General features: G+C 44.1%; 1 protein-coding gene across 11 annotated transcripts in view; it reads right to left on the reverse strand.

Moving 5' to 3' along the window:
- LOC114791861 (gephyrin) overlaps nt 1–16,166 on the reverse strand; it is a 109,890-nt gene that overhangs the window by 77,406 nt on the left and 16,318 nt on the right. For all 11 annotated transcript variants that reach the window (XR_003750053.1, XR_003750054.1, XM_028982358.1 and 8 more), the window contains exons 2-4: nt 10,648–10,726; nt 2,975–3,032; nt 2,224–2,316 (exon numbers count right to left, since the gene is read on the reverse strand). Coding sequence is in view for 9 of the 11 variants with exons in the window: in XM_028982358.1 (XP_028838191.1) it covers nt 2,224–2,316; nt 2,975–3,032; nt 10,648–10,726 (230 nt within the window). In the remaining 2 variants the exon portion in view is untranslated. The remainder of the gene's footprint in view (nt 1–2,223; nt 2,317–2,974; nt 3,033–10,647; nt 10,727–16,166) is intronic.

Genomic DNA, 16,166 nt, shown 5'->3' on the forward strand with positions numbered 1-16,166 from the left:
CCTTGGGTTCCCCCTTAGACATAATTCCTCCTCGCCTTTTAAAGGAGGCTTTCACAACTTTTGGGCATTTTATCCTCTCCAGTTACTTTTATATCTAAACTTTTTTGAAAAGATTGTTCTTGTCCAGCTACAGCCCTTTTTGAACACAAATGTAATTCTCAAAGTTTTTCAGTCTGGGTTTAAATCACAGTACAGAATCGGCTCTGTTAAAGAGTATTTAATGACATTCTCTTAGAAAATGATTCTGGGGACTTTTTACACGTGCGTCTCAATCTAACAGCAGCTTTTGATGCAATTGATCATGATATTCTTGCTTTAAGGCCTCTGCGTCTCTATTAAGAACTCTTTCTCATCTTCAACGTGGTGGGTAGCACAGAGCTTCATCTGGGTCCAACTGGACTTTCTTTCTTTAACGTTCATTCTGCTTCCACAGAACTTTGCCAATCTGAGGGAAGTTGTCTTGTGACCACAGATTTATCCTCCAGGTTAGTTTCACGTCAAGCCTGGGGGGGGGGGGTTAAGCGGGTCGTTAAATGTGGCCGGCCTGGTGGACGTGTGAATTGGGCCTGATTTTCTTGGGGCCTGTTACCATGACTCAACTTTCAGACAAATTCACCTGGATGACTGACAATCTTCACAGACACTATTTTTCTTTGCATCGCTACGGAGATGACTGTCAAGTCTACTTTCCCCTTAAGTGTACCAAGGGGTGCTCTATCCAAGCTCTCCTCAACTGTCTGACTGATTCAACTTATTACATATAGGTTGAGTCATATATACTGGTAGTACTTCTAGTGCACACGGCACTATGCTGTGGGCAGAGTTAGTGCTCTTCTCTGTGGTTCTCCACCAAGCAGAGGAACTGAGCAGACTGGCCCCAGCTCCTGTGGTTCCTTTATTATTTCATTTTGAATTACATAAAAGTAGTAACCTTTGGTACGTGTAATGTCTCAGTCTCATGTGCAAGTGGTTACTGACAATTACCTGGGCGTGGCAGAACTAAGGTGCTGTAAGCATAATAAATAGAGAATGTGATGAAAACCCCAGCAGCGGCATGGGATTCTCTTTCTTCCCAGCGGGCCTCCATTCTCTGCATGCTTCACTAGATTTTCCTCCACTACACACCAATTCAAACTCATTACAAGTTGAACCTACAAACGCCTGGTTCAGACGTCCATGGCGTCAGGTAAGCGCGGACTGTACTCAGCGCTGTACTCAAATCAAGCAGCCACAGTCACCAATATTACTTTTTAACAAGAATTTTCATGCTTCACCAAGCAATGTCATTATATCAGATCATACGATTAAACACCACTAGTGTTTGTTTTTTCTCCCCATGTAATATCCAGTACCATCCCTAGTATCTGTATCGAGTTTCAAATTTGTGTCTCGCGATAAGCCTAGTCCCACAGCGATGCATCTAGCAAGTTGGTACAACTAGCCTCAGTTACGCATACTGATGTTCGGAATCACTGGCTCGCCACCAGGAAACTGCATACTTGCAAAAATAATAGTATATTCACTTAGCTGTATCCAGAAGATAAATGTAAGCACAAACAAAAACTAGCTTCAAAGTAATACATCTCGCTAATACCTCAAAACATTCATTTCATGCTATCACTCAAAATAACATAAAGATCCTTTCCAAGCTCAGCCAGCATATAAGGAAGGTCATATTATTTTTATTTCTTTTCTGGCATTGAGCAGATGCCCTTTTCCAGAATGACTTACAATTTGTAGTTACAGGGACAGTCCCCCTTGAGACAAGTGTCTTGATCACAGACACAATGATGTCAACCTGTAACTTTGTGATATTCTGGTTCATAGGCAAGTGTATAGTGGAGGCAAGGTTCATGTCACTTTCTAAATGGCGCATTCCCAAGAAGCAGTGTACTGGAGCCCAACTTGGTTAACCACCTCTGTCAACACTGATGGACAATACCTACAACCTCACAGCCAGAACGAGTGCTACAGAAGCTGCTATTACTTGAAGATTTAATGAGCCATTTGATCAAGTCGTTGGTCCACACCAGTGAGCAGTACCAATGAAGCACACACTAGTATCTCCAGAAAACCCCTCCCACTGTCCCTGAGAAGAGATACCCAGACTAAAAAGGGGGGAATAAAGATGAAATAGCTCACCAGATGTACAAAGTCAGACCAAAAGAAGTCAGGCTGTGTACTCTATCTGAAACTAGGACTTGAAATGATGGTGTCACTTACTTCAGGTGTGACATCACGAGGAGCAAAGCCAGTGCCCCCAGTGGTGAGGATGAGGTTAAGCTCCTTCTCATCACACCAGTCCACCAGTGTCTCCTAAACACCAAAACAAACACCACCAGCACTTTAATTCTCAGACATATTACAAACTATTTGATACAGAACCTTGTTATTTAGAACAAATATTGTCAGTAGTGAGTGTCCGGAGCATCGGCTACAGCTACATTTTTACTATTTTAAACGTCAGTCTACTTCAGTCTGTACCTCAATGCCTTTTAAATGTGATAATCAAGCAGGAGGTAACATATTACATATTATTCTATTACATTTCAGGTTAATCTTAAAAATGTATTTTGTGAAATGTCTGTATTAGTCTACTTTCCTAAACCAAGTCTAATACCCCAATGGCTAAGGCACCCACCCTTTAATCAAACCCTCAAATGTAATTTTTTTACCAGACTTTTACAGTGCAAGTTGAATAAACCCATGCATATAAACCCATGCATAAAAATGCACAGGAATTACAAATGACCTTCACTAGTCAGAATTTAGTAGGTTGGATTTGATTGAATAACTGAGAACAGAAGATCTTCTTTTGTCAATCAGGTTCATTTAAGCCCTAGCGATTAACTCTAATTAGCCTCATATCTAAACAGATGAGTGAAGTGAAAGTTACTGAAATATGAACATTTATTCAATCTTCACATAATGATTGCTTTTGTACATTGATCAATAAGAACTAGTGAACCCTCACCTTAATCTCATCGATTTCATCTGGTACAATTTTGTAAGATGAAATCGTCCCTCCCAACCTGTAAAAAAAAGAGAAAATAGGAAGTCACTATATATCTCCAGAATACTTAGTACACATTTTCAAGACTTTGAAAATCTTCACAATCTGGGGCAGATTTTGAAAATATGTGGGTTGGAACAAAATTCCTGGCAGATGTTCCTCCAGGACCAGGGTTGTGAAACACTGATCTGGGCTATGCTTCTACAAAATGAGAGAGAGTATGTCGCCCTCCAGTGGCATTTGCACAAAAACGACAGGAACGGAAAGAGGGAGGGAGGGACAGATAAATACAGAGAGCCTTGCAGATTGTAGGTGAAGAACCACACAGACAGTCTTATCCCTTTGTGCGTGTCTGTATGTGTTCTGACTATATGTGTGTGCACACATTCTATTTTTAGCTATCAACTGCATCATATTCCCGTCCTCAACAATTGCTATTCTGTAATAACAACACCGGATAAACTATGGTATTTTTGGAAACACATTTTATGCCATTTCAATGAGATCATGCACTCCATAGAATTCGAAGGCCAACCAAGGTTTGGGAGGTATGGAAAGAACCAAGATGAAACTAGCAAGAGCAAATAAATTATGGGGACGGTTCGGAATGCCCCGAAGAAGGCCCGACCGTCATAGCTGGGAGTACAATGCTTAATTGTAGAATGTTTATGACTTTTGCTAACTGAAAAGGTTCTGGCCAGGCCTCAGCAGCCAGGAACTGAATTATGATGACAGAAGTGTGGTTACATTCATGGGTCTAACTTTGTGTATGTGTGAATCAGCACAGATATTTGTTGGAGACATATATAACACTGTAAGCACTATATATATGCATGTTATATTTTGTTGGTTGTGTTTGGAGTGTGTCTCTGCTTGAAAATGTATGCTCAGATAGAGAGAAGTTTTAAATAAGTTACCATAATATGGCATTAATATTTCCCCTTATTCTAGTCCTTTTTATACATTTTAATAACTGAACCTAACGGGCCCAGCACACAAAGGGGTCGAGCACAGAAAAAGTCATGCAGAAAAATGAGCAAAAGAGAAGTGTACTGATGAAAGAACACTCGCTGGAAGAAAAGTCTGTTTTTCCCATTTTCAACCTGACATAATACACTTGGTTATGCTTACCATCATGGTACAATCAATCATCCTTATGCCATATGCTTCAGACCACAATGATACACTAGAACCTTTAGATTATATAAGTACATACTGTAGGTATTCAGTCTATTCACATGAATTAACATGAATTAGTCCTACATTTTTAAATAGTGTTAAACATCGCTGGAGGTACAGTCAAAGCACATCCAGTTCTGGGAATAAAACTTAAGGTATCACACTGGGGCAGTGGTGGCCTAGCGGTTAAGGAAGCGGCCCCGTAATCATAAGGTTGCCGGTTCGAATCCCAATCTGCCAAGGTGCCACAAACTGCTCTCCAGTCGCCTGTCATGGCTGCCCACTTCTCACTCAGGGTGATGGGTTAAGAAACGCAACATCGTTGGATATTGAGACACTTAACGTGCGTGATGCTTGAGGGCTCTTATGTTAGGGTGGTCATCAGCGTCACCTTGTGGCATACCACCTTGTGGTTTGCTGCGGCATATCGTGTCCCGTTGCAGACAATTGGTTACGAAGTTGTTCAGTGCATGATGAGTCAAGCCAAAATTGAGCCGAGGACTTCAGAATGTCATTGGGATGAGGTCTTTAATTGCTCTGGAACTCAGTTGGAAAGGGGGGAGTTGTTTTATGAACAAAGAGTGCATTAAGTTTTGCACAGCAAGGCAGGATTAGCTGTGCAGGCTTATGGTGAGATTCAACCAGCTTCTGTGTCCCCTTCAGTAAGGTGGATTTACTAATGAAGTACCACCTGAGCACCTCGACCATGCACTCCACCATTGCCCTGGTTTCCACATGGGAACCAAACCAAAATCTCTGCTTGGATCCAGGATGGCATGTTGTGGTTGAGAGCTCGTATAGCCTGAGGGAAGAAGCTCCTCCTCATTCTCTCTATGTGAGATTTGTGCATTTATGTACTTTGGTGCACCTCAGTTACCATTACAGAACAGTATTGCTTTATCACACTAAAGTGCAGACCCTTTCACCTACCAAGGTAGTTCACCACAGTGTTTCTCACTCAACAACATGTATTTCTTATATAGCCCATACTTTGTGCTTGGGAATTTTTATTGGGTGGTAGTAGCCTAGTGGATAACACACTCGCCTGTGAACCAGAAGACCCGGGTTCGAATCCCACTAACCCTAAGTCTCTCCAGGGAGACTGTCCCTGTAACTACTGATTTTAAGTCGCTCTGGATAAGGGCGTCTGATAAATGCTGTAAATGTAAATGTAAATGTATTATTCATCATAATATAAGCAGGACTCCAGTAGGGCTGCAACAACTAAAAGAGTGGGCAACGAATTTCATTATTGATTTGTTGTTTCGCACGACACAGAGACATTTGATTATCAAAAAAAAAACTGCACAAAGCGCAGCGAACACACTCGGTCTCTCTCACGTACTGATGTTTGGTGCCTCATAAACAGGGCGGAGCAAAAAGAAAAAAAGGTAGAGGAAAGATACAAGGCTATATAGGCCATAATTTGGCTGCAAAACCTTTAGTTTTACGCTAAAAACATACTTTTTATGAAAAAAACTATTTCTAACGCATGTTGCCTAAAGCCACTAGAAGAAGCAGGCAGCAAGCAGTGGACTGTGCTCAACACAACCACACATTATGTCTGCTTTTTTGTACATGTTAAAACAGACCACATGTGAGGCCAGATCCACAGCGCCTGCTCTGTCCAGCACCTGGTCTGACCCGCAAATTTCTCCTCCCACGACAAAACAGCAAGCTTAAGATAAGATAAGATCAATGATCCACGAGACAACAGTATTGCGAGCTGAAGTGTGGGGCCTGTAGTTTGTATTTTACAGAGACAGGAAAAAACCTTGGTATAGAATTGAGTCAGAGAGTAGAAAAGTAGAGTAAAGTCCAAAGTAGAGTAAGGCTGCAATTTGTGTCAGTGCAGGGTTTGTGATGATTTGTCCAGGAAGGAAAAAAGTCCTCCAGTTTAAGAGGTGGAAAAGTTCAAAGTGTAGTATACAGCATATATCCATGTTTGCAAGAACAGAGTAGTTGTTTAGTGTCAAGGTGTATGTTGCATGTCCATTTTAATGCTACTGCTCATTGAAGATCCCTGAAGATTACAGTGGTGGTGGCTGTGGTGACCCTCTGGTTCAATTTATGCTAAGTCGTCTCATTAGCAGTTCATTGCTAGGGACTAGGATTCATCTGGTAGTCTCTTCACTGGAGTCTGCAGTTGGTCTGTGCGGTTGATTCAGTGCCTTGGAGAGAACAAGAAGCTGAAGACCTCTATAGGAGAAGGATCTGCTCCCAGCTGTGACCTTCTGTACTTTAGATACAAGTAATGACCACACACCCTTCAAACGCAGGGGGCGTAGCGGGTTGCAAATAACTAAGAGTTCACCAAGGTACTGTGATGAGAGACCATTTAGAGCTTTATAGGTCAAAAGTAGGATTTTGTGTCACGATCCGGTCCGAAATGGGGGTTGTCCTGTGTAATGTTCCCTAATCGTTTTCACCTGTGTTAATTGTATAAAGCTGCCCTGTTCGTTTCTGTTCGCCGTCAGGTCTTTAACGTTATGTTCTGTGTTCACTAATGTCAATGTCTCGGATGTCTCCCCTGTCCTGTGATTCACCAGTTTCGTGAAAAGGTGAAAGAGTCCTTCATTCTTCGTTCCTCGTCACTCCTCGTCCTCCTCTCCATACACCCACCATGCCCGCATGGGCGTGACATTTTGTAGTCAATCCTGAATGTGATTGGTAGCCAGTGCAGTGATTGTAGGGTTAATGTGATGGAATTTTGTAGTTTTAGTTAGAACTCTGGCTGCAGAATTCTGAAGTAGTTGGAGTTTACTTATGCACCTACTAGAACATCCAGACAGTAATGCATTGCAGTAATCTAACCTTAATGTGATAAAGGCATGGACCAACTGCATCTTGCATTGAGATCATGTTTCTTATCTTTGCAATATTTCTAAGGGGAAAGAATGCTATCCTAGTGATATTATCTACATGTGAATCTAATGAGAGACCTGTATCAATGAGGGCACCTAGATCCTTTACCTCTGTACTTGGTGAGATAGAAAGGTTATCCAGAGTTATGATGTAGTCAGACAGCATACATCTTGAGGCATAAGTACAAGGGCTTCTGTCTTATCAGGGTTTAACAGAAAGTTGGTGAGCATCCACTGTCTAATGTCCTTCAGACAATTCTCTATTCTGTTTCTTGTTTGGCATTGCTGATAAATATAACTGTGTGTAGTCAGCATAGCAGTGAAAGATATTACCGTGTTTTGCAAATGGCCTAAAGGTAACATATATAAGAAAAATAGCAATGGGCCTAGGATGGAACCTTGTGGAACACCGAACTCCACTTTCGAATCACCATTGATGTTCACAAACTGATACCGATCAGTCAGATATGATCTGAACCATACAAGGGCTGTTCCCTTAATCCCAACAACATTCTCTAACCTGTCAAGGACAATAGTATGATCAATATGATGAGGTATAAATCCTGATTGATATACTTCATAAATGTTGTTGCTGTCTAGGTATGCAAAAAAAATTTTTATAAACAGAAGATTTGATATCTGTCTATAATTTGAAAGCTGACTGCAATCAAGACCAGTTTTTTTAATCAGGGGTCTAATGACTGCTAAATTGTATGAACTTAGCTGGCGCTAAGCGATTAATTAAAAATTTTAAGGATAGGATGTTGTAGCAGTTCGAGGGCGTACGGGTCGACGTGATTGGTTCAGGGCTGCTCGTGGGAGTGGGCACAAACTTCGGGGAATCAGGAGCAGTGCCTGGCTGACATGTTAAAGAGGAGAGATACATCGATCAAGCCACGCTAAGAGGCTTCCTTAAGGAGGGTCTCCTTCCATGCTATTCGGAATATGTTAAATTTACTTCGACACCATTTGCATTCTAATTTCTTAAGCAAGTATGTGTTCATTATATGAGGGTATAAATTTTTTATTAACCTTAAATTTGTATGTAACTGAGTGAACTCTTATTTACAACCTGCCACGCCCCCTGCAATCATAGGGTCACTACTGGAACATAATGTACAGAAGGTCACAGCTGGGAGCAGATCCTTCTCTTACAGAGCTCCGCAGCTGTGGCTTGCCGCTCAGACACAGCCACAGTGTTTAAATCTAAACTGAAACAACATCTGTGTCAATTAAAGTCCACTTTATTACACAGTCACCTAGTCAAGCACAGACTGTATTAAATTAGTTAGGCTGTCCTAGTTAGCGACTGTTGCACAAATGTACCACTATAGCGGGATGGTACTAGCCTAGTAACACACTTGCCTATGAACCAGAAGACTACGGAGTCACAGGTTCAAATCCCACTTCCTATCATTGTGTCCCTGAGCAAGACACTTAACCCTAAGTTGCTCCAGGGGGGGACTGTCCCTGTAAATACTGATTGTATGTCGCTCTGGATAAGAGCGTCTGATAAATGCCATAAATGTAAGCTACATATTTGTACGATGCCACCGTCTGTCACTGCTTCAGTTTGTTCTTTCCGAGGCACTGAATCAATCGCCCAGACCACCTCCAGAGTCCAGTAAAAAGACCACCAGATCAACCTAGTCCCTAGCAATGAACTGCAAATGAAACAACTTAGCATGAAACGAACCAGAGAGTCACCACAGCCACCATCATTGTAACAACTAGAGCTTCAGGGACTGCACTTTGGACTTTTCCACCTCTACAACTGTAGGGCTTTTGCTCTGCACTGACACCACTTGCAGGCTCACTCTACCCTGGAAGGGGGTCCCTCTCTGTATCACTCCTTCCCAACGTATCTTCCTTTCTTTTTTTCTCTCTCCTAGAGTTTTTTGTGTGGAGTTTTTCCTTGTGTGAAGAAGGGTCAAGTGTGGGGGTGTCAACCGTTGGGCCTGTCAAAGCCCATGAGACATAATGTATGTGATTTTGGGCTATATAAGAAATAAATGTTGTTGTTGTTGTTGTTATTTATAGGCATTTGGATGCTTGGTCGAGTTCAGCGGGGTCTGACAATGAGTTTATCAGCAGTGACAATTTCATTAACAAAGAGTGCTTATGGTGTGAGAGATCTAACATTTAATGATCCTATTCTTATATCAGAGGTGCTGGTGGTACATTCAGTTTGAATGATAGTAACAGGTAATACGTTGTTGAAACAGACACCGCACAGCATCAGCATATTTGTGTTTTATTATTAATCTTAATGTTTCTTGTAGGAGCTTTTGTTTTATTAGAGCGAGGAAAAGACACAGTGTCAATAGTGTAAATGCTGGTTGGAGACTCTACGCACATGGCAAACGCTCAGTTTAGCAAGTCTGTCTGCCACCTGGTCTCGGCTCTGGCAAGTCAGAGTCGTTTTTTGATCCTAAGACTATGAGCCAGATAAGTCACAGGTCTAAAATTGGATAGGACTGCAGTCTGACTATAGCATTTTTTTAAAACCATTGGTATAGATCCAGAACTAAGATTTGGTTAGATTGGTTAGATTGACCGCAGGCATAAATATTGAAATCTCCATCACATTTTGGTACCAGTTCAGATTGCAATTCTGAGAATTCAGGGACGATATCCTTATTGTTTTTTGGACAGTAGATAACAGCACACAGAACTGGATAGACAAGTGTTTTGCCCCACTTTTACCCAGATTGTGAGTAGAAATTAACTCATTTAAAATTATTCTGGCAGTAATCTGAGTTTAACAAGCACACCTCCTCTCTTTCCACGTCTCCAGAGTCTCATGTTTTAGTGTAGAAGACAAGGACCAGTGTCGCAGGTAAGTTGGCACTTTTTTTATTAAAACCCCGTTTGTGAGTCAAGTTTTTTCCTGACATCCCATGATCCTGACCGGTACAATATATTGTAGCTGATTAAAGTAACAGTGAAAGTGAAGTGGTTGTCAATGTGAAATACAGCACAGCAAACTGTGCACACAACAAAATGTGTCCTCTGCTTTTAACCCATCACCCTTGGCGAGTAGTGGGCAGCCATGACAGGTGCCCGGGGAGCAGTGAGTGGGGACGGTGCTTTGCTCAGTGGCACCTCAGTGAAATCTTGGCGTTTTGGGATTAGAAAAAACAGCCATCTGTTTACGGGTCCATTTCCTTAGCTGCTAGGCCACCACTGCCCCAAGTGGTGGCCTACAGAAGACAACATTACACAAAAAAAAAAAGCTGATTAAGAAAAAAAAATGTTTTAACAAAATGTATAAATAAACTAAATTTATAATAATTTTGTATTGCCAGCCAATGATGGTGGAACAAAAAAAAAATTTTCCTAGTTCCTGTCTGTAGGTACTAGGAGTGGTAGTAGCCTAGTGGGTAACACACTCGCCTATGAACCAGAAGACCCAGGTTCAAATCCCACTTACTACCATTGTGTCCCTGAGCAAGACACTTAACCCTAAGTTGCTCCAGGGGGACTGTCCCCTGTAACTACTGATTGTAAGTCGCTCTGGATAAGGCTGTCTGATAAATGCCATAAATGTAAATGTATTAACTTTGAAATATCCAAATGCGCATTACTTACAGGGATGGATCATGCACAAGATCTTTAAGGTTGACACCACTGCGGTCTTCAGCAAGATTCCGAAAGCAGCTGTCACTCACTAGAGACAGAGAGAGAGAGAGAAACATAATTAATGCTATAACAACAATTACTGCTAAAGCACAATGCTATAATAAAATTGAAAGTGAAAATAATAAAATCATTGTGAAACACTGCAGCACCTCACATGGTGCACACAACGAAATGTGTCCTCTGCTTTGAATCCATCACCTTGGTGAGAAGGGCTGCCATGAAAGGAGCCATGTGTGGGGTTGGTACCTTGCTCAGTTGCACCTTGACTGGGATTTGAACTGGCTACCTTCCAAATTGTAGCTGCATTCTACTGCTGTTCGCCATGAAAACGTTGCATGCATGTTTGACGCCATCTGAACCAACCGAACACTGGTGCTAAATGCCTGTGTGGATGCTTTAATTTACTCCAATGGGCAGTTGGTGTTCAGTCTGTGCTCACTTGATACCACAAACACCATAGAAATGCCTGGTTCTGATGTACAAACCTGACACTGTACAAATTATGAATAAAAAAAATGCCATAATTTACAAATCTCAGAAACTTACATTTTATTCGCAATAGAATATAGATAACATATCTGTCATGATCCGGACCGGCAGGGGTTGACTCCTGACTCCTGAGTTCAGACCGGAGTTTCATGTTCGTCCTGTGTAATGTTCCCTGATCGTGTTCACCTGGTGTATATTTATATAATTGTATAAAACTATCCTGTTCGTGTCTGTTCGCCATCGGGTCATTGTGCGTGTTAATGTTCCCTTGTCCTGTGCAGTTTGTATTAAACCCCTGTCCTGTGAAATCGTGCGAATGCGTCCTCCTTCATCACCATGTCCAGCCCACCCGTGACAATATCAAATGTTGAAAGTGAGACATTTTGAAATGTAACACCAAATATTGGCTCATTTTGGATTTCATGAAAGTGAAGTGATTGTCATTGTGATACACTGCAGCACAGCACACGGTGCACACAATGAAATGTGTCCTCTGCATTTAACCCATCACCCTTACTGAGCAGTGGGCAGCCATGAAAAGCGCCCAGGGATAAGTGTGTGGGGACGGTGCTTTGCTCAGTGGCACCTCAGTGGCACTATGGCAGCTCGGGATTCAAACCATCAACCTTCAAATGAATAAATCAGTAAAAAAAATAAAATAATGAATCAGAAATGGAAGTCGCAGTGAAAAAAATGTAAGGATGTACAATGTTCCAGAAGGAGCAGAAGGGTCGTCTGTGGTGACATTTGTGGAAAAGACACTGTGAGGCACGTTGCAAATACCTCTGACAACTGTGCTCGATATCGAGAGAGCACACCGGGCACTTGCCCCGAGATCTGAGAACAGAGTAGTAAATCATGCACAGTAATCATCAGATTCCTCCGCTACGGAACCAAGGAAGAGATTCTATGAAGAGGGACTAATATTTTTCGATCAGTATTATTCCCCAGCAGTCCTATAAAAACATTGAGTATATTCTGAAGCGAAGCACCTGCTGAAAAAAAATGGTTTCAAACCATGTTCCCGCCAAAACTCCCGGAGTTTGTTGTTGTTACGTTGTTACGTCCTTTAGCCGTAGAATGGCTTGGGGTGCTCTGTTTTGTGCGTGTTCTCTGCTGGGGGAGGAGATTTGGATTACGGTTCCACCCACCAATTCCCTTGTCAACTGGAAGCCAATCAACGCACAGGACAGAGAACTACATAAGGACCCTTCCAGCCACCATTCAGGGCTCATTGTTGTGGAGCGAGAGGAGAGTTTTGGAGTTGGAGTTTTTGGATTGTGTTAGAGGTGGATAAGCCTTTGTTGTGTGTTAGTGTGGTTAGTTGTGGCTTTGTTGTGTATTTGTTTTGTCTCTCCTTTCATGGTGTGTTGTCCTCCTGTGAATTGTGTAGCACTTTAGGTTTGGTTGGTTGTTCACTGCACAGGGACGTGACAAGTGGCGTGCTTGTTCGGGACCGTCGCCATTTTTTGGCTGACAGTCCATTTTGTGCCCGTGTGTTAGTTTCAGAACGTGCAGTGGTAGCCCGAACTCCAGTCATTAGAGTGCCATAGCTGGTTCTGCTTGCAGACCTTCCTTTTGTGGCACTGTTTGTTATTTTCTTTTGTTATATTTCCTTTCTTATTTTTGAAGTGACTCCGGGGGTAGGTACGCGGTCAGGCTGCTACTTCAGTCTGAAGTAGGCAGGGCTGACGTTTCACGTTTAAAGTCGCCTGCCATTGGTAAGCTTTGAAGACTAGGAAAGTTAGAGGTTGGTCAGGTAAGTAGGTGACTGGAAGTTTTGGGTGAAAGCCTTCCGACATTTGGGGTGTGCAGTAGAGTGAAGCTTGTGCTTTTGTCACAGGGGGAATTCGATGACGTACTTGCAGACATACTTTGGACGTGGGGATCAGCCGTCGTACCGGTAGAGGACACTGGGCGAGCGGGGCAGGAGGACCGGGGGCGCCTGGCCGGCGAGGAATGACGAAGCAATGGACGCGCTGCCACGCAGCGGGGAGTCAGTTCGGGATCTTTGGGAAGAACCGGGGCAGAGGAGAACCGGAAGACGGCGAGTTTCAGGATGGTCCGGGATCTTGGACTGGACGGGAGTAGGTCTTGGGCGGCAGGAAGGTAGGGGAGCATGGAATCCCGTCTTAACCGATGGGCCAGGTAGGTTCAAGGTCAGGGGCAAGTAGAGGTTGTAGCCAGGAAGTTCCGGTCGGGGTTCTTTTCGTGGTTTCCAGGGGATCAGGCAATTCTCGAAGTTGTGGGCAGGCGAAGGTCGTATTTCAGGAAATCACTGTTATCGTAGGTCGTGGGTGAGAGAGCTAGCGTCTCTGGCGATTAAACTCATACAAAGAGCGGGCGTGTCTCCTTGGGGTTACCTCACTTTTATACTTGTCACCGCCCGCCTCCATTTCCTCTTCCGGGTCGTCGTCTCCCAGGCTGGTGAGGCGCCCTCTAGCGGGCTGGAGGCGCGTTGGCCATGACAGCTTTGTATTTCTAGGCGAGTGAGTGAGTGCTGTATTCTAGTATGGAAGGTACTGTGCTGGAGGAGTTTCTTCAGAATCCTTTGGAGAACTTATTGTCACGCTGTACAAAGGAACAGTTGCTTCATTTGCTTCAGAACGGGTCTAATGGAAAGACGTGTTCTTGCTGCATTGTCAGATCCGGTCCACTTCGGCTTCGGCCGCGAGTGACACAAAGACCAAGCTTAAAATCCGTGAATACTCCTTACAGGAACGTGTACTCCAATTCAAAGCGGCAAAATTACGTTCGGAGCGGGACATTCGCGCGTTTAAGGAAAAGGAAATGGAGAAGGAAATTCAGCTGAGGCAGTTGGAAATACAGCGGGAGCTGGATTTGAAAAAGTTAGTGCAGGAATCGCAGGAAAATGAGCGTGTTTGCGAGTTTCAGCGTGATCGGGAGGAAAGCTGGAGCTGGAACTGGCTGTCCGTACTGGGGTCGACCTAGTGCAGGGACTCGATATGACAGTTATGACTGTTCCCTTGCACTCTGTCCATATTAAAAGCGAACTTTTTTCTGGTTTGGCTAACGTCGCTATTCGAACTCATTTACCAATGAATGGGATTCATTTTATTGTTGGTAACGATTTAGCTGGCGGACAGATTTTTCCCTCTCCTGAGGTGATTAGAAATCCTGTGGTTTGCTCTGTACCCACTCAGAATACTAGTACGTTTCCTGCTTGTGCGGTTACGAGAGCTCAGTCACGAAAATTTCAGGATACTGTGCATCTGTCTGAATCTTTCTTATCTCCGGATCACAGGTCTGAAAGCTCTACGTCAAACCCGACTGAAGGTCCGTCTGTGCAGGACGAGAGAGAAGGTACTGACTGTAAGTTAATGCTCTGTTGACCAAGCAGAGGTTGTACGTGAACAGAACTAGGATCCGTCATTAGCAAAGTTCCGTTCGGCTGCCGTGACGAAGGACGACACCTCAGGTCAGTCTGTACAGTATTATTGGGATAACATGGTGCTCATGCGTAAATGGACTCCACCACAGAGTGCGGATTTGGGGTGGAACACAGTTCATCAACTGGTGGTTCTGGCTAGATTTCGGGAACATGTGTTGACTTTGGGACACTATCATGATTTTGCGGGTCATTTGGGCATTAAGAAAACGTATGATCGCATCTTATGTTATTTCTTCTGGCCTGGCCTCAAATCGGACATAGTCAACCATTGTCGTGCATGCCATGCTTGCCAATTGGCAGGGAAGCCAAATCAGGTCATTTCACCAGCTCCCTTTCAGCCTATCCCAGTGTTTGGAGAACGTGAGGTTACTTGACGTAACCCCGGTTCTCTGATAACATGAGTGAGGTATCTCACTATGGGAAACGCCCTCAGCGTGACCGATCGCGGAAGCACCAATGACACCACGTCCGTCGCAGACGGACCAATGGCAGCTGCACCCCGGGAGCCCCGCCTCCCTATATCAGGTGCCGCCGCCCACCGGAACGGCCTTCTCTAGCATGCTCTTCCCCGTGCCAAAATGCAAGGAGGGGAAAGCAGTGAGATACCTCACTCATGTTATCAGAGAACCGGGGTTACGTCAAGTAACCTCACGTTCTCTTTCAAACATTCGCTCGGTATCTCACTATGGGAAAGATATGGCCAACTCCCGTATTGCATGCTTTCCGAAGTACCTCCGTCCGGACGCACACGGAGCCGAAACAACACTAATCAGCGGCACCGACACTAAGCACAGCGTGCGCAAGAGGCGGGGCCGTGACGTCGAGTCGGTAAAACCTAATAAATGTGTGTGGCGTAGCCCAGCTAGCAGCAGCACAAATATCACGTACAGAAACACCCCTGAATAAAGCCCAAGAGGTAGCCGTGGCTCTAGTGGAATGAGCCCTAAGCCCCTGCGGGGGCGGGAGACCCCGTGCATGGTAGGCCATGCCGATAGCCTCCACCAGCCAGCGCGATAACCGCTGAGATGAAATCGGCTTACCTCTGTATGGAGGAGCCCAGGACACAAACAGCTGGTCACTCCTCCTGAAAGCTCTGGTACGGTCCGTGTAAACCCGCAAAGCACGTACCGGACACAAACAGTGCAGCCTCCGATCTTCTTCTGAAGTAAATGGAGGGGGGTGAAAAGCGCTCAGCTCCACAGCGCTACAATTATAAGCAGAGTTAACAACCTTGGGAACAAATGCAGGGTTAGGTAACAGCACAACTCTAGCATCGCCCAGGCCGAAGTTCATACAAGAAGGATGAACAGAGAACGCATGAATCTCACTCACCCGCTTCGCTGAGGACAGCGCGAGAAGCAAAGCTGTCTTGAGGGTCAGGAGTTTCACACTCACTTGTTCCAGAGGCTCAAAAGGAGGTTCTGAGAACATCTGCAGGACCAGGGGCAAGTCCCATGAAGGGACGAAAAGCTGACTAGCCGGCCGGAGCCGGCGGGCACCCTTCATAAAACGGCGCACGAGAGGATGCTGACCAACAGACGTGTTGTCAAACCCCACGTGGCATGCT

This window comes from Denticeps clupeoides, chromosome 6 (assembly GCF_900700375.1).
Source record: "Denticeps clupeoides chromosome 6, fDenClu1.1, whole genome shotgun sequence".
NCBI classification, from domain to species: domain Eukaryota; kingdom Metazoa; phylum Chordata; class Actinopteri; order Clupeiformes; family Denticipitidae; genus Denticeps; species Denticeps clupeoides.